Source organism: Myodes glareolus, chromosome 1 (assembly GCF_982192425.1).
Source record: "Myodes glareolus chromosome 1, mMyoGla1.1, whole genome shotgun sequence".
NCBI classification, from domain to species: Eukaryota; Metazoa; Chordata; class Mammalia; order Rodentia; family Cricetidae; genus Myodes; species Myodes glareolus.
In genome coordinates, this window is record NC_142026.1 from 7,225,169 (window position 1) to 7,250,155 (window position 24,987).

Genomic DNA, 24,987 nt, shown 5'->3' on the forward strand with positions numbered 1-24,987 from the left:
ATGTTTTTTAAACTTTTGTCCTATATGTTAGCAGTTTTCTGATGTTTATAATTTATTCTTAGTGAATTTTATTCTTAATTAAAATAGCTCCTTATTTTTCTAGGAAAATTTTGAATGACTTGTCTTCTGACGCACCAGGGGTGCCAAGGATTGAAGAAGAAAAGTCAGAAGAGGAGACGTCAGCCCCTGCCATCACCACTGTGACGGTGCCAACTCCGATTTACCAGACGAGCAGTGGGCAGTACAGTGAGTAATAAGTTTTTCTGTTATGAAAACTGTTAGAGTCTCTAAAGAAATGGTAAATGCCAAGGCTGTCGCCGCCACTGTTGTTTGCCCTATTGTCAGAAGTCTGTAATGGAAAGGCTTTCGTTTCTAGTGTTAGAAGTACGTGAGTGTTTAAGTCAGTTACATTTCTGCAGTTTAGTGCAGGTTCATGAAGCAGTCTGAAAGTCTCTGAAGGACTAAGTAGCTAGATTTAGCTCTCACAATGCTAAGATGTGTACTCTCAGATAAAGGAGCACTATGATGAAGACCAAAAGTCGCTCCAGCAGTTTAACTGTTTATCTAATCCTGCCTTCTAAAAATAACATTCAAAACTCTTTGTGTTTAGGGTTTCAGGTAGGAGTGTCATTGTGTTCAGCTATTGTTCTTTTCATATAAAAGGTGATGTAGTGGATTATGAAAGTATGAACATAACTGCTAAAACTGATAGATACTGTCACTTAAATTTCTGTCTGTGCTGCACAGCTTTAATCCTGGCTCAGGCAGGAGCAGGTCGCTCTCTGAGTTCAAGGATAGCCTGGTCTACATAGTGACAGAGGACAGCCAAGACTACATAGAGAGATCCTGTCTTAAAAAATGAAAATAAATCACTGTGTGTATTAATGTTTTGCCTGTGCACTGGGGTTGTGCCTGGTGCCTACAGAGGTCAGAAGATGGAGTCAGAATCCCCTGGAATTAGAGTTATGGACGGTTGTGAATCACTATGTAGTGCTCGGAATTGATCAGAGTCCTTTGAAAGGACAGTAAGTGCTCTTAGCTGGTCCAGCCCTGCTGTGCTTTCTTTCTTTCTTTCTTTTTTTTTAAAGTTTGACAACCATTAATTTCCATTTCATATCTGCCCTGCATTTAATTCTGTCATACCTTTTCCCCTTTTTTTTGATCTTTTACCTGAATCCATTAGAAGGTACTTTTGAGTTGATAAAAGGCATTTGTGTAAATGTCACTTTCTTTTTTCCCCCTCTAGCCTTACCTCCCAATGTATCTCTTACATGATTCACACACAAATTACTAGCTTTTTAATGTCAGCATAATGTTGGCTTGCCTGCCGGCAATTTGCATTCTAGCTGTATTAAAAATAGATACCTAAAGCAGTATTTTTAGCTTTTCCAAAACTGAAACTTTTGATGTTATTTATAAGGACTTTTTAAAATATTAATTATTTTTATTTATGTGTGTGCGCCTAAATGAGTTTATATGCATCACTTATGTGCAGTTGCTCTAGGAACCCTCTGGATCAGATCCTTTGGAACTAGGTGACTGTGAGCCACCTGATTTGGTTACTGGGAACCAAGCCCAGGTCCTCTACAAAAGGAGTAGAGAGTGCTCGTTCTTAGCCACTAAGTCATCTGTCTGGTATTTTTGATATCTATGATAACTAAGCTAAATAAGCTTAGATGAATCTTTTTTCCTTTTTAAATTCTTTATTGGCAGCTGTAAAAGGATATCCCCCTCTCTGTGTTTCAGTGGTTTTGTTTGTTTGTTTGTTTGTTTTGAGACAGGGTTTCTCTGTAGCTTTTTGTCTGTGTTTAGTTTAAGATAATTTCATACCCAGATAATTTTAAGTATTCAAGATGGTTCTTCTCTGACATTGTAACATAAGACTTCATTTTCCCCCAGCATGAACATACTGGGGTATAACACATTCCTATGAACAATAGATTCACTGTTGCAGAGAGTCTCATTGAACTAGAAAGGATGAGTTTTAGACAAACCATACAGAAACTGAAAGGAAGAAATAAAGTATACGATTACCTGCCATCCCCTTAGATACTTTACTTTTCAACCCCCCCAACAACTGACTGTTTCATATTAAAATTAATAGTTAATATTTAATTATTAATATTTAAATATACTAGTACTTTGAATTTTTTCTTAAGCTTTATTCATTTTATCCACTGTCATATTTGTATGTGCATGTGTGCCTTTGATGAAACTGATTTAGCATTACATTCTGCATTCTTCCCCTAAGAAGCGTCATAATGAACACTCACAAATATAGCAAACTATGTATTTTGTAACTTGTTTATTTTTATACTTAATATTTTATTATATATGTATGAGTGATCTACATGTATGTCAACACCATACATGTAGACTTTGGATCCCCTGGAACCATTGTTACAGATGTTTGTTAGCCGCCTTGTAGGTGCTGGCTTGAACTCGAATCTATTGGAAAAGTAGTCATCTAAAGCCTGTATTTTTAACCTGGTTAACATGGTTATCAAAGTTAAGGGTTAGAGGTTTATATAAACTATAAACTTCTCTCGTCCTTTCCCTGTAGGAAGAATTGTATATAGCCCTCCTTCTTTTTCATTTTTTATATAAGTTGTCCTATACATGTACAGAATCTCAGCTAATAAAATGTAATTGTGTTTAGATTAAGTTAAAATATAACGTATTTCCGTAGTTCGTATTTCTTGGTAGTCATTAAGTTCACTTAGAGATAAGTTACAGTTATCTTTCTATTCTTGTTTTAATGAATTTTGTTTTGCTGAAACTCTCTTACTCTTTTAAAATAACCAGTGTACAAGTGACTATGTTAGCAAACATGTTTAAGTCTTATGAAACATTTTCAAAGACATGTTTATGTATGTGACCCTATTTAATGTTTACAACTACACATCTCTACAATCAGATGTTTTTAGATTTCGAAGAAAAGTAACAGAACCGCCAGGCGGTGGTGGTGCATGCCTTTAATCCCAGCACTTGGGAGGCAGAGACAGAGGGATCTCTGTGAGTTCAAGGCCAGCCTGGTCTACAAGAGCTAGTTCCAGGACAGGCTCCAAATACACAGAGAAACCCTTTTCGATAAAAGAAAAAAAAGAAAGATAACAATTTACCTTCATTTAGCTTTTCCTGTGTAGTGTTGTATAAAGGTGATTTAGGTTTTTTAAGAAGGAAATGTCTGTTAGGTATATATTCATTAATTTTCATTTGCCAAATAGTGGCAAATGTGATTATTCATCAGTCAGTGGAAGACCTTATATGAGGACTCAGACAGAGATGGAGTTAAAATGTCGTGAGATACTTTATCTAAATGATGATCTTGGGCTTTAGTTTTAAACTTTAGGAGACACTCATAGGTCCAGGCTATTTCATTTCTTTCATTGATGAAATTTTTGGTGGGGATGATGGGTAGCATGTGCTGGAGACTGAGCCCAAGGCCTTAAACATTTATGGCAAGCAGTGTATTACTTGATTCTTCTTTTTCTTTTTTCTTTTTTTTTAAATTACTTATCTATTTTTTAATTTAAAATTATTTATTTTGAGATGGGATCCTACCATTTTTCTCCAGGTTGGTCTCAAAACTTGTAGTCTCAAGTGAGTTTTCTGCCTTAACCTCTTGAGAAATGTCATGCTAGTCACATGGCTGTTAAAGTGCATTACTGACAGATTTTATAAATTGCTTTAAGAGTTAGAAAATATAATTCACTGACATGGTTCTATTAATTATATTTTAACAAGCATTTATTGGGTGCCTCTTACATTAATTTCCTCCCTACAAGAAATGCATATGATTAGGGCAGCAGATATAAAATAGTAGCCGAGGCAGTTAATGGTGCTGTGAAGTGCCATTGTGAAGGAGGACCTCCTCAGTTTAAATAAGTTCTATATTATCATCATGCATTATTTATTGTAGTATAGTTCATGAGTACATTTCTCTTGTAAAAATTGGATATGCTTTCCTGAGTACACATTTACTTGAATATACCAAGTCTTGCTTAGTGATGATGTTACATTATGCTTTGCTAATTGCATGGGTTTAGTGCGTTTTAAAAGTTATGTGGTATTAATTAAACTTGTAACAATAAAATTCATTGGGTTTTAGTTGCCATTACCCAGGGAGGAGCAATACAGCTGGCTAACAATGGTACCGATGGGGTACAGGGCCTTCAGACATTAACCATGACCAATGCAGCTGCCACTCAGCCGGGTACCACTATTCTTCAGTATGCACAGACCACTGATGGACAGCAGATTCTAGTGCCCAGCAACCAAGTTGTTGTTCAAGGTAATGGAATTAAGAATTTATATATATGGTATATTCTTTTAAAAATTAATGTGTACATTCAGGAAAAGTAAGTATATTGCAAAGCACTATTAAAATAGTTTCTTCAGTATAGATTTAGATATTAAAGATTTAGCTATGTTTGCACTTAATGCATAAATAAATTTCTCATGAAGTTTTCTATTTTTTCGCTTGGACGAAAATGTCATGGCATAAAAACAACTATCTTTTAGCTTTAAAAGGGTAATACCTATCTTTAGTACCTTGAGTAGTCAGGGATAGAAGAAATAGGATAAGTTCGAAAAACTCAGGAAATCACGGCTAGGCTATATGGACTCAAGTAACACCCAACTACTATTGCCCCCCCCTTTTAAGCCCCTACCTCATATGTGCTAAGTCGATATTAAAGAGGTTTTAGTGGATTCTGTTCTGTTGTTTTATATATGCATATATATACACGTGTATATGTATACACAAGCACACACATATGAAACTTATGTTTTTTTCCTAAGGTCATCAATTTGATTTCAGATAAAAAGTTTCAAAGAACATATGTCATTATGTAAATTTTCTGCTCTTTGGAGAACAATTGTTCTTAAGTCCTCAGTGGTCTAGAGGATTTGGGTTGTCCTCCCCTCCACCCCCTTTATTTCAGAAGTCTGGAGAGTGTTAACTATTCTCCATTAACTCATTTGAATATTTCATAGTGTATACCAGATTAGGAACTGATAGGCTGAAAAAAGAATAACATTTGCTTCTAAAAATATTTTTGTTAATAATAATAAATGTTGCCTATGCTAATGAATTATATCCCTTTACCATGGATAATTACTTTTAAATGGTACCAAAATACCAAGAGAAAGTCTTTTATCTAACTAATCCCTAATATAATTATACAGTATATCCTGTTATTAGACCAGTGATATTTGAAAAAAATATTTTGCTTATTAATGGGAGTAAAACACCTTTTCACTTTACATGCAGGTACTCAAAAAATTGTAAAGCAGGATGTCAGTGAATTTGAATTCTCAACGTCAGTTTGAAGATGGTAACATGTTTAGTATATAAATCTTTGTCACTCAGATGATACAACTGATATTTTTAACTAATGGATGATTTTATAAAGACCTTCAAATTCTCTCACATAGTGTTAGGTTACTTATTAGGACAGTACATCATTAAACTGTTTTTAGAAGCAAATAATAGACAAATTGTGATTATATTTCCTTTCACATATTGTAGATTGTATGGTTATAAAATCCTTAATCTCAGCCCTTGGGAGGCAGAGGCAGGTGGATCTCTGAGTTCTAGGCCAGCTTGGTCTACGTACTGAGTTCCAGACAGCCAGGACAACGTAATGAGACCCTGTCCCAGAAAACCAACCAAACAAACAAACAAAAAATCCAACTTGAGTTTGTTTATTATCACTTATGTTAAAAAGTAATATGTTTACTTATACCATGATCGGCACCCAGTAGCCCACTTTTTCATACTTTTGAGTTTTGTTTGAGTTAGAAATTTATAATAGTTGACCATATGCTTATTTTCTCTTCCACTTTGCTATTTATGAAAAATCATGGTCGTTTTTATGTTGTGGCAAGAGTCTGCTTGAAATTTTTTAATATGTATTTATATCCAAATCAAAGGAAGACACTGAGGACTATATCTAGGAAGATCATCTATGCTGGGCCTCACTTCTCTTTTAGACTTAAGGTTGGTAAGCATGTTAATCACAGAATAGATCTGCATTCCAATTCAACATAAATGTAAGACCCAGCAGAGACACTCAGACATCCTTACCTGTACCTGTTCTAATAGTACAGTAAATTGACATCTTTTTAGCCAGAATCATCTGTTCCGTTTCCCTTCCAATCCAAGTATATTTAGATTGATTGACACACAACTGAATCAGATTGTAGTGTTCTGTATCTTATCCCTTGTGTACTCTTTTGCAGCTGCCTCTGGCGATGTACAGACATACCAGATTCGCACAGCGCCCACCAGCACCATCGCCCCTGGAGTTGTTATGGCATCCTCTCCAGCACTTCCTACACAGCCTGCCGAAGAAGCAGCACGGAAGAGAGAGGTCCGTCTAATGAAGAACAGGTATACCTAATCCAGATGCTTAAATGCTGTGGGTCACAGATGTCTCTAAATTTGTCCATAGGTGCCTTCAGTTACTGACAGTAGGTTCTGTGCATTGATTTTTTTTCTCGAAGAATGGAGGGGTCTTTATTTATTACGCTGCATTTATAAGATGACTGATGGAACTTTAGGTCAGTCTTCACTCACAAAGTATTTTTTTCATAGTTTTTCCACAAGAGATTTAATACTTAGCTTTAATGAATTTGTACTTTATCCCAACCAACTTAGTAGGTTAATTAAAAAATTTTTCATGAGTAATAGCCATCAAAGTGTCATGTGTGAACTAGATTGTTGTTTATTTGTAATAAATGTATGGTAGCCATTTTTGTTTTAATAAACGCTCCCCTTTGCATTTTTATTCACTTAAAGATTTATTTATGTATATTTTATACATATGTGTAAGTGCCTATGTGTATGTATGAATACCACATGCATACCTGGTGCCCACACAGACCACAAGAAGACATTAGATCACTTGGAACTAGAATGACAGGTAGTTGTCAGTCACCTGATGTGGGTGCTTTGAACTGATCCCAGGAGCTCTGCAAGAATAGTTGTGTTCTTTTCTTAACTGCTAAGAAGTTCTCTCTCCAGCCCTTTGTTTTGTGTTCTTGACTCAGAGTCTTGCTTGCTGTGTGGGCCTGGAACTGTTGATCCTCCTGTCTCAGTCTGCTGAGCGCTGCTGGGTTTGCCAGCCTGTGCTGCCATGCCAGGCTTCAGGGAGCATTCATTTTCTGTACTCAGAATAATCATTTAACATCCAAACACTTTTAAAATAGGTTAATTCTAAAAAATAAGATATTTCTAACAAAGCCTTAATGTACAATTAGCTTCAGTCTTCAGTAATTAAAAGTGCTAATAGGAGAATCTATAAAGTATACATGAGCCTTTCTTAGAAACTTACTAACTTTCAAGTGGTTTCACCATCTAAAAACAAAAGGAAATAATTAATATGAAAGTGATTAAGAAAACAAAACAAATGGTCTAGGGAAATGGCTCATTCGTCATACCCGCAAGAGCCCTGGAGCTCAGATCCCGGAACCACATGCAGTGCTCGATAGGGCCCTGTGATTCCAGTCTGACGGCTGAGCTGGGGTCCTAGAGCTGCTTAGGTGAACTGCCGGCAGGTAAGCTTTGGTTTTTAAGAAACCCTGTCACAAAAAGAGTAAGCTGGAAGTAACATAAGGAAGGCAGCGTTCACTAACAAAACAGTATGAGAATAATGTGGTGAGGCGGGTGGGAATGGGGTGGAAAACGAGTGTATGAAGATAGAAATTATCTGAAATTGGTGAAATGCTTGTAGTTGCCCCAAGGATCTGTCTGTATACTATGATAAAGTAAATGAAACAAATTGAGCTTAGATCTCACGTCAAATCTTGGCTTCATCCTTCAGCTATGGTTCTGAAAGAACTCATTAAGTTTCTAAACCTGGGTTTCTGCTTCTGAGTAAAATAAGGTCCCTCCTTGCACCCGAGTGCTGACCTCAGACTCAGGTCAGATGCAGCCCTGTGAGCGCAGGGACTGTGGTGCTGCTCCAGGGAATGCTGCTGCTCTTCAGTCCATGTTTCCGTGGTCAGTCTCTTTGTTCCCCTTCTGTGTGCTGCTGCAGCGTACATACGCCCCCAGTTACCTCCCCTACACACACTAAAGAAATAAATGCTGAAGGGTGATAGTGTAGGAAGTGACCTAGTTTCCACAAGCATACGTGTACACATATGTGCACATGTGAACATTACACGTGCTTATACCACGTACTGATATGAATGAGTGAATATAAGTTGTGAGTGATTGGAAATTACAATCTAGTCTCGAAGGGCACGTTGTAATGACCATTTTCCTTTAGCTGAGTTCCACCTCCTAAGTTTCTCTGCATCTTGCTATGCAATTATGACCCAATCCATGGATTAATCCTTGAATGAGGTCAAGTCTTCATAATTGAGTAACTTCTCAGAACTTTGCCATATTAGCAGCCAAGCCTTCTGAGGAGCACTCCATGTGAAACCATAACACTCCACTACTGTCAGCACCCCCAGCACGTACCAGGTTAGGAATAGGCCACAGTCCTCAAGATGTTTGCTTTCATGAGGTTTACAAAGCTGCCTGATTTCTAAAAACATGAATGGTAATAAATTGCTTTTGCATAGATTTAGTTCTGTTCGTCAGAAGGAGATTTTCCATACTCTGAAGTAGTTTCCTTTCTTTTTTCTAGGTTACTCTTTAAGCTTTACTAGAATCTGGCTTCTGTGACAGTCAGATTACTATGTGAGTCTAGAGAAGTGAAGACCCCATATACCTGTCTAGTAGCTCTTCTCATTTAATTTTACCTCTGTGGAGGATCCGATTTTTGAATGCTTATTACCCTAATATTCTTTGGTTTATGCTAAGTTATAGTATGTTTTAGGCACTAAAGTTAGACACATACACACTGTCTATCTCCTCATAGCAAGGTAAAATCTTATTCCCACTTTGCAGAGAATAAGGAAGGTAAATTTCAGAGAAAAGCTAAATATGCAGTCAAAAGTGTATTTTAAGAAACTAAAACAAATTTGAACTTGTACCTGGTGACAAGCCCAATGAACGTGTCACTTCCCTGCGGACCTCTGAGCAGAGTAAAAGCACTGTGTCAGGAGATATATATACAGTGCCAGGAAAAAAATGTAGAATGCTTTCCTGGGGTGCCCATTTTGTTTAAAGAGTCAGAGAAATAAAATAAACTCTGATTTTAAGGTGAAATACAAGATTCAAAAGAAATTGATACTGTAGTGGTTGCTTTAAGCTGTGCCTCTAGGACCACCATGTGGGTGTCATCTTTCCTGTAGGTGCTTCAGTAGAAAAGTTAGAGCAGCATTCACCAGAATCAGTGACCCTCATGTACACTGAACACAGCCCATCTTATACCAAACTGGATAGGAAAAAGTTGGGGAGTCCCAAAATTCTACAGTGTCCAAATTGTCATATTTTGCAAGCATTCTGTATTACTACAACAACAGTCCAAAATCTCAATGTCATAGGACATGACCTCTTCCCCTCACTTACAAGCTGTACATTAACCACTCCAAATCACTTGCTATGGCTTGTCTTCATCGCTTGTCCTCATTGTCAGCTGCTTCCTGGATCCCCAAGGAAGGAGCAGAAGCAGTTCCGGGGCATAGCCTTTCTGTGGCGACAAGGAAGGGGCAGTGCTGCTTTGATGTCTGCATTTGAGGGCAATACCTGAGTATATAGAGATAGGGAATATTTTTTGTTTTTTTGTTTTTTGTTTCCGGGAGTAGGTTCTCTGCTTCTCCCTTGTTTAGAGAAGCAGTCTCTCATTTCTACCACTGCACTATGTTAGTGCTGGTCCTGCAGATCCAGTGTTCTATGTGGTGATGGGATGCACTAGTAGGCTTGCTCTACAGTGCTTTTATCCCATGAGACATCTCCTCAGCCGACATTGGGGTAAATCATTTGCTTTGGCTCTGGGGACCATTTGTGTTCCACTAGTTACAACACTGGAAAGGACAGGCAGAGTCAGTGAAATGTAGATGGAATTCTTCCCACAGAGAGGGCATGATTCTGAGATTAATACAGTTTATTTACTTCCCTTACTGTTACGTAGCCTACCGTATAGAGGATTTAAATAGGTTTTCAAAGATGGAGGTAGTAAACAGTTAAATAGATTTGACCTGATTAAACTTAAAGACCTTTGTTCAATGAAGAACAAAAGAAAAATAGCAAAATAAACATTAAACTAGGCATTTTAACAGTGTCAGGTTAGAATTGAAGATATGGGTTGCAGATTTACAGAAAATAAATATGATAAAAAATGAAAAATTCCAAAAGATATAAATATTAAGGTACCTCCATCCAACTGTGTACAGCTTGCCATTAAAAATAAAAATATAGGACTGGAGAGATGGCTCAGCGGTTAAGAACACTGGCTGTTCTTCCAGAGGTCCTGAGTTCAATTCCCAGCAACCACATGGTAGATCTCACAACCATCTGTAATGAGATCTGTAATGACCTCCTTTGTCATGAAGGTACACATGCAGGCAGAACACTGCACGTAATAAATAAATCTTTAAAAAAAATAAAAATAAATAAATAATATATCTTAGAATATTCTTTGTAGAAGGTCAAGTTACAAAAAAAATTAGTCATTTTTGCAAATTGCTACAAATAAAAAATTATAAGTAAAACATGCTTCTTATAAGTAACTTAGAAAGCATAAGCAAAAAAATGAACTGCCTCTAACTGCTCCATCTACAATAGTAAAATTCTGCCTTGTCTCGTGTGTGTGTGTGTGTGTGTGTATACGAACATGTACACATACACATTTTGGTATGTAAGTTTTAACCTTTTATTTAAAGTACTTTTAGATTTACAATAGAATGAGAAGAATGCTCTGAAAAAATACCTGTGAAAAATTTAAGGAGGGCACATTGGTCCATGGATTCAGAGATTTTAGTGCCTTGACAGTTAGGTCCACTGCCTTAGGCCTGTATCTGATGCCAGTACACACATGTGACTGAGGCTGCTCACCTCATGGCAGATAGGAGTAATAGGAAGGGGTCATGTCCATAAGACATACCCAGAAACCTACTTCCTCCACTTATACCCAACTCTACACAGTCCTGCCACCCCCCAATAGTCTATAGAGTTTGAGTCCATCAGCATTGAATCTGTTCTAATCATCTCTGGATTCATTCTCACAGACAGATGCACATGGTTATGATGTAGCAAACCCTCCCCTTTGCTGTAGAGGAAGATCCTATCTCAAAACAAGAACCCTAAAGTTCTCTTTGTACTTAAACAACTCCCTACTACTCCTACCCCATCCCTATCCCTTGGCAGCCCTAAATAGTCCTGTGAATTTCTCTCCATTGAAATGATGTTGGCTTTGAGCTATAAAGCCCTCATTATATGAAGGTATGTCCCTTGTATCCCTATTCTCTCTAGAACTTTGTGAAGGGACATTGGATTTTGTCAAAGGCCTTTCTGCACTTAATGAGATGATGTGGTTTTAGTCTTTCCATTTGTTTGTATGATGGAGTACATATATCTATTTACATTTGTTGAACCGTCCCTGCAGCAGTGGGATGAAGCCTACTTGATCATTGTGGGTGATCTTTTTGATTTGTTCTTGGATTTTATTGATTTATTGTTCTTGTATTTTATTGAGAATTTTTGCTTTTGCATCTTTCTTCATAATGGGGAATAGGCCTGTAATTCTCTTTATTTATTTATTGAGTCTTCATGTGGTTTGGGGATTGGTGAATGTGGCCTTGTAAAACAAACTGGGCAGTATTCCTATTTTCTCTGTTTTGTGGAGTAATTTGAGGAATGTTGGCATTAACTCTTCTTTGAAAGTTTGGTAGAATTCTATGCTAAAACCATCCTTAGTCCTTACTCCTTGGTTTTTCTTTTCTTTCTTTTTTCTTTTATTGGAAGGCAGTTAATGACTGCTTCTGTTTCTCTAGGGTTTATAGGTCTACTGAAATTGCTTATGCGATCTTGATTTAACCTTAGTAAGTGGTAATATTGAAAAAATTACCCGTTTCTCTTAGGTTTTTCCAATTTGATAGAACAACAGCTTTTCAAGTATGTCGTAAACCTGAAATAAAATTAAAAGCCTTTAGCCTGGTGGTGACAATAAATGCCTTTAATTCCAGCACTCAGGAGGCAGAGACAGGTAAATCTCTGAGTTTGGGGCCAACCTGGTCTACAGCGTAAGATACAGGACAGCCAAGGGCTATCCAGAGAAACTCTAAAAGCAAAAAATAAAATAAAGTATGTCCATAAGATTCTCTTGATTTCCTCAGAGTCTTAATTATGTCCCACTTTTCATTTTTAATTCTGTTAATTTGAATATTCTCTCTCTGCCCTTTAACTAATTTGGATAAGGATTTGTCAGTCTTAATGATATTTCTCAAAGAACCAGATCTTTGTTTCACTGATTCTTTGTTTCTATTTTATTGACATCAGTCTCAAGTTTGATTATTTCTTGCTCCTTACTCCTTTCGGGTGTGTGATTTTTTTTTCTTTCTTTTGTTCTAGAGCTTCCATACGTGCTTTACTAGTATATCTGCAAATTGTCTTTCTTTTTTCTTTTTTTTTTTAATGTCGGCACTTAGTGGTATGAACTTGCCTTCCCCGCCACCCCCCCCCCCCAAGACAGGATTTCTCTGTAGCTTTGGAGCCTATCCTGGAACTTGCTCTTGTAGACCAGGCTGGCCTCAAACTCACAGAGATCCACGTGCCTCTGCGTCCTGAGTGCTGGGATTAAAGGCGTGCGCCACCACTGCCCAGCAATGAATTTCCCACTTATAGAACCACTTTCATTGTGTCCCATACCTTTGAGTATGTTGTTTATTCATTTTCATTCAATCAATTCTAGAAAGTCTTTAATTTCTTTCTTGATTTCTGTCTTGATCCATTTTTGATTCAGTAGTGAGTTGTTCAGTTTCCATGAGTTTGTAAACTTTCTGCTGTTTCTGTTGTTGATGTCCGGATTTAATCTGTGGTGCTCATAGAGGATGCAGGGTTATTTCTGTTTTTTTAATATCAGACTTGCTTTGTGTCCAAGTCTGTGATCAGTTTGCTGAGAAGAAGGTATATTCTTTTGTGTTTGGGTGAAGTGTTCTCTAAATATCTGTTTGGTCCATTTGGTCTGTGATGTTTGTTAGCACCAGCATTTCTCTTGTAGATTTTGCAGTCTCTCACCATCCAGCTATTATGAGATTCAGTATGTGACTTAAGCTGTAGTGTTTCTTCTATGAACTTGGATGCCCTTGTGTTTGATACATAGATGTTGAGAACTGCAATGTCCTCTTGGTGGTTTCTTTTCTTTGAGTATGTAGTCTCCTTCCCTATCTTTTCTGATTAATTTTGGTTTGAAGTCTATTTTGTCAGGTACTAAAATGGCTACACCAGCTTGCTTCTTAAGTCTGTTTGCCAAGAGTGCCTTTTTCCATCCATTACCCTGAGTTGATTTCAAGGTGTGTTTCTTGAATGCAGTAGAATAGATCCTGTTTTCTCATCCATTCTGTTAGTCTGTGTCTTGTTCAAGTTCCTAAAGTTTTTATTTCTAGATTTCTCACAGTTTGGCTTTTCTTTATTGATTCTATTTCCACTTTCAAGTTTTGAACTGTTGAATCTTTCCTTTCACTATTTGTGCTGTCATAGATATCTTGAAGGGATTTGTTCATTTTTCTCTGTTTAAAAGTCTTTTTCTTGTACTTCAGCTATGTTGCAGTGCTCAGAACCTGCTGTGGTGAGGTTGCTGGGCTCTAGTGGAGATGTTGTCCTGTTCGTATTTCTATGCTGACATCTAGTCATCTGCTTTGAGAAGAATGTAATTCTGGGTGCTGATATCTGGTCTTGTCTTTGTTGGGTTTTTATTCCTTGGTTTCTGTTGCCCTCTGGTTTTTAGAGTGTGGTTACTCTGTGTTGCCTAGTAGGAAGTTCTTCTGGGATTCTGATGGGTGTGGCCACTGGGGGTTCTGGGTAAAATGTATATGTAGGTACTAGGGTCTGACACTTGCAAGGTACACAGGAAGGAGGAAAGCAGGGTGTTCCATCAGGATCTGCTTAGTCCCCAGGGATAGGGCAAGGAATGAGCAGAGGCCCCAAGAGATAGTCTCCTACAGAGCTATGGATGATATTGGGGGATGAGAAGATGGGTGGGGGGCATGGAGGCCTCAGCAGGTGATCTGCTGCAGAGCTATAGATGAGACTAGGGGATTAAATTAGGAGGAGAGAAGATGTGGGTAAAGATCTGCAGTTAACCTACCTGTTTTTCTGGTCAGGGTGGTCTATGGATTCCCAGGGGATTCCCAGGAGTTGGCGTCTAGGATGCAGCAATGAGGTGGGGGGAGGGAAGTTGTGGGGTGGGGAAGATCTGCGGGATCCAGTGAAGATGGGACCAGGGGTGCAGGGAGCCTCAGCTGGTATTCTATTCAGAGCTAGGGATGAGACTGGGGGATTGGATTTGGAGGAAAAGGGGAGATCTGATCTGCAGTTAGCCTACATGCTTCCCACCAGCCTTCGTTTTTTAATGTTTAGCTCAATGATTCACTTCATAGATCCTTCTGTCTTCTTTCCCACCCCACTGTTGGCTCTTTACCAGGGTGCTAGGGATATGAATCCAGTTCCAGTGCTAGTATATCTGGCCTTTTGCCTACTGAGTGAACTATTTCCCTAAATAGCTCCCAAAACATTTTTTAATTAGTTTAAAGACTGTTTTTATGTTTCGTCTGTGTATGTACAAGTATATGTGTAAAGAAAAAGAATAGGTTCTTACCTTCTACCATGTGGGATGCAGGTGTTGATCTCAGATTGGCAGTAAAGGCCATACGTGCCATCTCACCAACTAATAACCTCAACATCATTTATTGAGTATTTATTGTATGTTCAATACTGACCATTTGTTCATTTTCAGCTGTTTCTCTGGAAAACATTATATTCTAAAACTAGTGGAATTGGATTCATGAACATAAATTTCTGTGTGTTTTCATTTTTAGGGAAGCAGCAAGAGAATGTCGTAGAAAGAAGAAAGAATATGTGAAATGTTTAGAGAACAGAGTGGCAGTGCTTGAAAACCAAAACAAGACATTGATTGAGGAGCTAAAAGCACTTAAGGACCTCTACTGCCACAAATCAGATTAACTTGGGATTTAAATTTTCACCTGTTATGGTGGAAAATGGACTGGATTGGCCACAACCAGAAAGACAAAATAAACATTTATTTTCTAAACATTTCTTTTTTTTCTATGCGCAAAACTGCCTGAAAGCAACTACCGAATTTCATCCATTTCTGCTTTTGCATTAAACTGTGAATGTTCCAGCACCTGCTTCCACTTCTCCCTCAAGAATGTGCGGCACCAGGAATCATGAAGACGTCTGCTCTCCATCTCCCGCCCTCCTCAAGAAGTAATAATTTGTTTATTTGTAAATTGTTGGGGGGAAGGAGGAAAATGAAATCTTGGCTTTTTGGGTTTTAGTGGGTTTTGTTTTGTTTCTTTTTGATGATTTCAAGGTTTGTGATGAGGTCCATGATTATCTTAGGGACAGAACTACCCAGCCTCTTGAGCTGGAGTAATGTGTGGGGCGCATGAGGAAAGTAAGTGAGGTGCAATGAAGTGTTGATTGCCAAATTGAGGTTCTTACAGTTTCATTGTGAATTATGTAAAACTGTTCAAAGACATGCCCTCTAAAAACGAATTTTAGTTTGGTGCTGAGTAGACTGTTTGTTCTTTTCTTCCATATTAAAAGTTGTCCTTGGTTCTGAGAAGCATTTTGTAGTAGCCATAGCTCTCCTGTAGGGCAGTTGTTACTTCTGAATTCAGTTCTATGTGTTCAATAATTTGAATACATGAAAAGAAGTAACCAACTGAAAACAAGGATGGTATTTGAATTTTGAGTTAAGTTAAAATCCAAGTACAAAGCTTATTTTGGTTAGTACTAAATCTTAATGAACAGATGCTGGACAGGAAGCCAACTCCTTAGTTATATAAGAAGGTTTTAATAAATAAAAGCTTTTGTCCTTGCTTTCAAAATCCTTATATTGTCCCTCATTTACCTAAAAAGCTATTTCTAATTCACTGTTGCATTTACTGTGCTACCAACAGGAAAACTTTCAAGCTGCCCAAGCAAAGTGATTACTTTAGGAGGACAGCCTTCTCTGTCCTCGAACAGTTATCAGAAAATCTGACGTGGTTCCAAAATGTAGTATAAGGGCACACAAGAAAAGCAGTTTCCTTCAGACATTGGAGTGTCTGCTGTGGCACAGCATTTGGCAAAACTCTTTCTCCCATAAAAATTGGTACTACCTTAGTTATCCAGTAAAGAAGCTCCCTACTTAAATCCTGACTCAATGGTCTGCATTTATGTGTAATGTTGTTTCTGATAAGACTTGGTAATCACTCATTTTAGTCACAAAGTCTGATAGGATCTAAAAGTTACTCTTTAAAGAACAAATATGAGGAAGGTGGAGGCTGATATGGTAGATCACTTCACGTTTGAGGAAGAACTTGGCTCATATTTTCTCATGGGATATTAAGAAAATTGGTTTTAATGTCAGTATATACATTTGAGCATGAAATATTTGGCCCATTTTTAAAAATAGGACTTTAGGTTACTGTCTGTAAATGTTCTATCTTGTTTATAACAAACCATTGTCTTTTTTAAAGGATGAACAATTTGTGAAGGAGCATCATTCTAAGACTTGAGTGATGTAATCCTTATGTCTGGACAGTTCACCAGATTCTCAAGAAGGCTTTCAAACGACTATAAAGTTTGATGTTTGTCCTGCTGAGCTTACTGGGAAAAAGATAGCATAAAAACTGTGTACCAGCATGTAGATGTATGATTTGCTAAACTTGGTTGAACAGATGAAGCAAAATAACAAATCTGTTGACAAGCTGGAGCTACTTCACATTAAGTCAAAATGTCAGATTGAACATTTTAAATGTCACAAGTGAAAAAAAATTACCTAGTGTGTAGAAGTTGTATTCTTTTCTAGGTGTCTGTCTTCAAAAGTTGAGGCTTTCTACAGTGGTCTCCTTAGTGCTTTACAAGCCAAGGCAGTCTCAGGCACACTTACTAGCTGGATGAATTTGAAGAGGCTTGGGCCCTTGTGCCTGGAGCACGGCTGCACTGGTTTGAAGCTGGTTACTTAATAAGGTGAGAAATATGTGGTGTTGCTAAATCTGACTTGAAGATTTCAGTTTATACAGAAAGAAATCATGCATCTTTAATGCAAGCTGTTTTTTTAAATATGAGAATTAGAAAAAAAAAACTTTGTTTTTGAGCTACTTGGAGAATCTTTATTAAGAAAATGACATAATTTTTTAAAAACGCTTATATCCAAGATTGTATGTGGCCACATTACCAGTGATGTTTTTCTCTTGATATTGGCCAAAAGGGAATGAAAATACTGTCATAGGAATCTGTACATATGCTACTGATTTGCCTAGAAAATAGCAAGTTTGGTATTGCTCACTTTGCATATTTAGGGCCATATGGCACTTTTATCTATAGGACAGATTAACTCTAATAAAAATGAAATGGGGAGGGGTTTATTTTTGATATATTACTCTTCTGAGTTTTCAAGCTTTGATAGTGTTTAACGGAAAAGTGGTTTAGAAAGGGCTAGATTCAATATGTTCATATTAAAAAAAATAATGAGATAAAATTTAAGTTCTTTCTTTAACAAAAGCAAGTACCATATTAGTAACCATCATATTGTCATAGGTGCTGTGCTTGTTTAGATGTTAAAGAATGGGTGGGGAAGTGGCATTTTGTAATATATGTGTACATATATACATACATACATACATACATACATACATACATACATACATACAGTATATCATCAGAACGCTCTGAGAGAGCTGTTATGTCAGGAATGCTGAGTTTTGTAGCGTATCGAGGTCAGATGATATTCCACACTTCTGTGCATTCTCCTGCATCTCTTCTGCTGGTTTCAGTGACTGTATTACTCCAGCACTCATAACTGTTTTTTATCCTTTATTTTTCTTCCAGTTTTTTATTAGTTTTCTTCGGCTTGATGCTTTTGGGTATGTTACCAGTCCCTTGAAAACTCCTAACCCCCAAAGCCTTCTCATTTTTGTTTTTTTCCTGCTTTGTCTCTGGCAGCTGTAAAACTGGTAAGAACATTTTAAAAATAGCTTTTAAAAGAGTTTTTTTTTTCTTTTTCTTTCTTTGTTTTTTTTTTCTGACTTTTTTTTTTTTTTTTTTTTGAGAATCATATTGGGCAAAGACTTCTGATGTTTCCTTTGAACAGGGATTTTGTCAGGAATGTATTTCGATGGCAGGTCAGCAAGCAGTGCTCGTGTCCAAAGCACAAAGCCAGTCAGGCAGGCTGTCTGTCACAAGTCATCTGGCTGAAGTTTGTCTGTCTCTCAGGACTCCTCTCTGCTGGTTTCCACCATTTAGGGTGACATGGAATCATACAAAGATTGGGGCTTAGAAACAAATGGAGTTAATCTAACCCGGGTGCTTTTCATTACTTGGAGTGACTTCAGTCTAGACTTTGTCTTCTTTCCTTCTCTGCCAACTCCAGTCAAGCTAGTAACACGAGTTTGTTTCTCTCCCAATAGTGGTGTCATTTTCAGTTCCTTTCAGAGGCTTTATTTTGCCTTTGTAACACTGAAAAACTATTGGCATATCATTCCCCGGGGCCCAATACAAAGGTTGTATATTTCCTTGGGATTGTATTTACATTAGTTCTTTGTAAATGTTCACTGTAACTTGCACTTTTTTTTAATGACCCAGTTTGGGTATCAGCAACTTGGGAAATTCCCTCATTGGTTAGCTGTCCAGTGACGCTTCTGTCTTCCTCCTCTCCTCAGACATGACTCCTTAATGGAAGCTCTTTGTTGACTACAATATCGTAGCTAGTCTAAAGCATGTTATAAAAGCTAAATGTCTGGGAATTAGATGTGGCTAGGCCAGTAAATTAAAATGTGAGCTGAGACTTTTTCATCATGAGTAAATATTGAAGGAAAAATGAATACTTCAAATTCCATTCTCACCCCAACATTCTATGTAGAGTATACCAGAAATTTTTCCAGAATATTACAAACTTTGTTAAAGCAGTTAACTTATTGTCATCATGGGAAACCCTGTAATAATCATTGTTACTAAATTATTTTCATATTAAATTTGGCTTTAACTTCAAAGAAATGCTGCCTAAACCTGACTGGTTTGAGATGAGGGGGAAGTGCCTGCACAGGTGAACTGCTCTAGAATAAGCATGTCCACAGTTGCACAAAGCACAACTCGGGTTTCTGGTGGGTGGCTTGTGTATGTCTTGATTACTTTCAATGTTAATAATGTTGACTCTTCAGTTAACAGTCACTGTTATGTACTAGGAACTGGTTTCCTTGACTTTCTTGAATCAATGGCCGAGAGAGGCATATAATCCTTGAGGGGTTGAGCATATCATGAAGTTGAGTCAGTGTGGAAGAATTTCAAACAAATAAAACAGGGTGCTGAAGTTCCGGCTGACTCACCCTCACGTGGTGTGCTCCTGATGAGTGAATGTAGCCTGCAGCCTTTGTGTGTCCTCAGGGGCAGACACACTTTAATAAGGACCAGAAACATTTGAATGGAAGAATTATATTTCAGGTGTTTTAGCTTGAAATTTATTTTTTAAAAAAAGAAAAATTAAAAAAATAAATGAGAGCAAGAGCAGTTTGGGAAGCAAGTTGGCAGTATAAGAACAGGCAGAACAAATGCTGGCCAGTCCTCATGCTGGTACTTGTGGGGGCAGGCCCCAGAGGAGGTATGTGAGAAGGGTCCAACAGTAGGCAGCTCCTGCTTCCCAGGCATGAGTCACTACTTGCCCATAGAAGTACAGCATTTCTAAGCTTCCGTCTGAGGAGCATCTCAGAGATGAGAGTAAATCCGAGATGGTGAAGAAGAGTCTCTGCAGATCATGATCTATGTTGGCCACATGAAATGATTTATTATATTTGGGAGGTTTTATTTTCTTATGTTTTTTAAAATTAAATTGGTAAATGCTTTATAGACGTATTTTTACCCAGGTGCCACTTCAATATGTATGTAATAAAGTTATTTATATTAAGAGTGGGAAATTTGTCAACAATTTTTCTGTGCGTGTAGATTTATTAGGATGGCGAAGTGTGTTAGTTAGCAGTTTTCTGTGTAAAGCTGTCTTTAGCTGATCTGTGCACATAGGTTATAATGCCCCCAAGGGATTACAAGGAAGGATCATTCCCAGCCTAGACATGTCACTTGAAACTTTTGAAAAGATAAATAAATAACCAGGGAAGTCCTAGGAGGATGTTTGGCTTTTTGGTTTTTCCTTGAGTACTGGAGTAGAGAATACCTCCCCTAGAACTGTCAGCACAAAACAGGGTATCAGCTTTTAACTCTGATGTTTCTATTGGAGTTGAGTACTAATAACTATGAGGAGGAAAATGCATTTCTAATAAAAATTCCCTACAATCTAGAAACATCCCTGTTTAAATTTTTTTACCTAAATTTTTGTGCTTTCTGTGTAAAGAATAAAATTACCAAGATACGATGCATTTTATTAACACTATGTACATATTGGCTGCTTTGTGTTCAGAATGGTAGCGGTTGCTTTGTATATTGAAGTGATCCTTGTGAATTTGTGAAATATTGTCATAAAGTGCTTTTCTTACTGTAATCTTTGTGGTATCAACTGTCATAATGCCCTTTTTACACAGACATTTATGTGCAGACACATAAACATGCTTTTAAAACTCTGTAAAGTCTCTTTTTTGGGCCGGGATCTATCTATCTCTCTCTCTCTCTCTCTCCCAGCTAGTGCGTGTTTACCTGTTTTCTTTGACTTGAGTTTATTAATTTTATCAAATGAACAAAGATCTCATTGAATATATCACAAGCTTGCAGTGCTTAGCAGGAGAGCACTGTAATTCACACAACACACCTAGAGTCAATTCTGTTGAACTCCTTGCTTGTTAACACATTTTTTTTTCAGTAATGTGGAGCAGAGACCTGTTGATTTGTGAGTGCTGCTGTCCTGGAGTAGCTAATCGAGGCAGGCAAGGCAGCTTACGGTCAGGAAATGTATGCAGTAGCAAACAGTAGCGAACTTTGCAGACCACCTTTATTCTTTATTTATTTTAACTGCAACAGAGGGTACAGCAGCATGCTCTTGTAATTCCAGGCTCAGGAACACGGGAGGCAGAACCAAAGGCTAGATTGGACTATCTCCAATGAGGTCCTGGGGGGAAGGGTATGAACAAGGGAGTTCTGGGGTGGGTGTGGCTACCATTACCAAAGAACTAAGAATAAAAGATCCCTGTAGTATTCCACAGTAAATTCTGAAACTTGTAAAAAGTTACATTTTAGTCCTAAATTGTGTCATGTTTCCTGATCATTAAATGCGGTCCTAAAGCTTGAGTCACTTGGAGTTCTGTTTCCCCTTCTACAGAACCACACTTACTAAACTGCTCAGATTTCAAAAGTGAAATGATGGAACCTAGTGTGGGGGTGCACACCTTTAATCCCAGCAGTTGGGAGGCAGAAGCAGACCTGATCTACATAGTGAGTTCCAGGGCAGTCAGAACTACATAGTGAGCCCCTTTCTTAAAGCACGAGAAAGTGAGAGACAGAATGCTGTATCAATGTATCAATGCTATGAAGACAAGTGTATTCCAGAGTTGTGCCAAGCATTTCAGTCCTGTGATTACATTACTTGGAATGCTTGTCTTGATGTTGGCTGTACCTGACATTCATTTGAGGGCACACTTCTAGAAACTGAAGTGACAGTCCTTTTTCTCACATTTTAAAACATTCCTCCAAGAATATAATTGTAATAACTTTGTACAGTTGGCAGCCCTCTCCTCTGCAATGAATTCTAGACCTTCATGTGTTAATCATTGTAAAGCACAGGTCCCAAACATGGAACTTCTCATTTCTCCTCCAAATCTGTCGCTTCAAACATTTTTTATGTCATAAATGCTGCCACTGACCATTAAATTGATTGTCCAGCCCAGGAAAGGACTGTCTTCATCCGTGCCATCTTGCCCATTAGATACTGCGTTTTCTCCACGTTTTAAGCCACCATCAGATGAGGACTAACATCAAGTAGGAGGCAGACTCATTTCCAGGAATGAATATTATTTTTACTTTTAGTTGAGATACAAGTAACAAAACTCTCCTGTAGAGTGAATCACTTAGCTGTAGCAGCACGCTCACACTTGGGCAGCTGCCGTTTCTGTGTAGCTCACAAACATTCCCATCGCCTGGATAAAATCCTACTCCCACTAAATGGTTACCTTCCCTTTTTACTTCCTGCCTCTGGCAACCCACAGTCTGCTTCCTGTGACTTTACCAATTCTGAGTATTTCAATATTCACGTGCTGTGTATGGCACTGTGCCTAGCTTGTCCCATTAAACATGTTTCTGTGGCACTGGAATTTGGCCCATACCCTTTCCATACTAGTCAGTGCTCTGCCACATTCTTCATCTTCGAGTATGTGGGGACTGACCCTGGGTTCTTGCATGCATGCTAGACAAGGAACTACCACTGAGCTGTGTTCCTTTGTTGGTTTTGGAAGAAAAACTGGAATAGCAGAGCCACTCTCAACAAGGTAATGGCGTGGGTGGACTTTTCCAAGTCTGTTTTCCCTTCTACCCTCGTAATTAGCATCCCATGTTGACATTATTTCTCTGCTGAGAAATATCAGGATTTTTAAACTTAACCCTTTCCTGGTTATACTAAGAAGTGTTTATGATTTTACAACATTAAAGACCTTTGAGCACACAGGCCTAATGTTGGAACACAACTGAACACTGCCTAGATTGCCCAGCTTGTGCAAGTGTGAGAACACGCCTCTAAGTTAATTGGTAGATCTTATATACATTCATATGGTTTCATTATTAAGAGAAAGTTTTGTTATTTTAATAGCCTGAGAATCTTTCTTGGAAACATACCTTGGGGAAGGAGAGAAAAAAAAAACAGAAATGAAGTGATACATTTAGGTAAATCATCCACAATGGTCTCTTTGTTTGTGGATCAGTGTTATCGAGCTGCCTTTATGACCACCTAAAATTTAGTGGTATGCTGTATTTCCAGTATACATTTTATTTGCTGAGAATATCACAGGCAAGCTGGGAGTGATGGCACACATCTGTAATCCTATTGCTGGGGAGGTGGGAGGAAGAGCTGTCCCTGGTGAGCCTGCACAACATAGCTAGGCTGTCTAAATGTAGTGACAGTCGTGATTCTATCCCCCAAAGAATCTAGTGTTCAGGGCTGGAGAGGTGGCTCGGGTAAGGAGCACTTGCTGCTCTTTCAGAGGACCAAGTTCAATTCCCAGTACCCAGGCAGCTCACAATAACCTTAATTCTAGCTCCAGGGGATCCAACTCCAGCCTCTACACATTAGCATGCATCTACCTGTACACAGGCACATATAATTAAAACACCAGTTTTTAAAATCTAGTATTCCATTTATTTGGACAAATTACAATTCTGCTATCTATGTAAAAGGATAAATTTTATGACAATTCTACTTCTCTACAGGTATTTTCTTGAGCCCAAGGTTTTGCCCCTTATAACCAATGGCCAGACCATACAGATTTAAAGGCATGCGCATGCGTGTGTGTGCATGTGCGTATGGGTGTGTGTGTATGTGTGTCCGTACCTCCACAGAATCTGACTTGGAAAATATTCCAAACCTAAACCAATAAAAGAGCTTGACTTTCACTTATAATAACCAATCTCTTTCTCTTTCTACACACACACACACACACACACACACACATTCTATTTGTAGAACAAAGGGAGTGGAGGCATGGCAGTACTGTTGGGGAATATTTTCAGCTGTGTGACTTTTGTTTACGCTGCATTTGTTTAACTCTGTGAAGCTGTGTTACTGTGCTTGTCTAAAACACCTGATGGGCCTAATAAAGAGATGAACGGTCAATAGCAAGGCAGGAGCAGGAATAGGTGGGGCTGGCAGGCAGAGAGTACGAATAGAAGAACTAGAAAGAGAGACCAGCTACCCAATCAATCATGGAGTAAGACATACAAATGTAAGAGAGAGAAAAGCCCAGAGGACAAGGCAGTCAGCTAATTTAAGGAAGGATGGCTAGAAACAAGGCAGCTAAGGTCAAGTGTTCATAACTAAGAATAAGCTTCCAGGAATGATTCATTTGGAAGCGGAGTGGTGAGCCCCCCAAAACCAAAAGAATAAAAAATCACACAACACAGTACTTTGAACCTTTTCTGACCCCTAGATTTTATGAAAACACACCATGAAGCCTGCGAACCGCTTGGCGGAGTTGGTAGAGCAGCAGGTGTCTCCGCTCCCCAGCCTGTCCCACCTCACTTCACTATCTCTCCCCAAAGTCTGCGATCTTAAAGGATTGCAGCAGCACTGGGTTTTCATTGTCATGGTGGTGACACTGTCAGGTTCTCATTTTGTTTCAGAGAGCTTCGATGTCATGGCTATGGGTGTTCCCATTTCATGTCATTTGTCAGAACTGTTGAAACAGGACATCATCAAATGCCCATAGCTTTTAGTAAAATAAAACTTTTAACTGTACCTAAAATTAACTAAAACCAAAGGGGCTGGGTATAGCTGTGAGGGATTTTTCTTAATTAAATCATTTGATGTGAGAAGACTCATCCTAAATACAGATGTTTTGAGGTGGGAAGAGCCACCTATTCTGCACCACAGCTTCTGGTGACGGCCTACGGAAGAAGGCAGCCCTCTCTGCCTGCTTGCCCTCAATCTCACCGGCAAGTTCATTCCCTCACTCATTAGAGCCTCCTGCTTTGGGATTCTGGCATGTACTGAAGACCAGATGAGACATCCAGTCTTGTGCACTGAACAACTAGTGGATTCTTGGACTTTCCATTAGTAGATAGCTACTGTTGCACTAGGTGGACCGCACAGCCCATAAGCCACTCTAATATCCTCTCCTCTCTCCCTCCCTCCTTCCGTACCTTTCCCTCCCCCGTTCTGTTCTAGAGAGGACCCTGACTAACACAACTACCATTTTTAAAGGATATAGAAGACAATG

At 38.4% G+C, this 24,987-nt stretch overlaps 1 protein-coding gene across 9 annotated transcripts in view; it reads left to right on the forward strand.

Moving 5' to 3' along the window:
- The window catches only part of Creb1 (cAMP responsive element binding protein 1), a 53,457-nt gene extending 32,763 nt beyond the window's left edge, over window positions 1-20,694 (forward strand). For 5 of the 9 annotated variants that reach the window (XM_048459407.3, XM_048459409.3, XM_048459406.3 and 2 more), the window contains 4 exons: window positions 104-246; window positions 4,112-4,294; window positions 6,247-6,397; window positions 14,938-20,694. In XM_048459407.3, the coding sequence (XP_048315364.1) occupies window positions 104-246; window positions 4,112-4,294; window positions 6,247-6,397; window positions 14,938-15,082 (622 nt within the window). In that variant the 3' untranslated portion in view covers window positions 15,083-20,694. Of the gene's footprint in view, window positions 1-103; window positions 247-4,111; window positions 4,295-5,275; window positions 5,340-6,246; window positions 6,398-14,937 lie in introns of those variants that run through there. The other 4 variants (XM_048459410.3, XM_048459411.3, XR_007236897.3 and 1 more) reach the window with 3 other exon arrangements.
- Window positions 20,695-24,987: the final 4,293 nt, after the last annotated feature.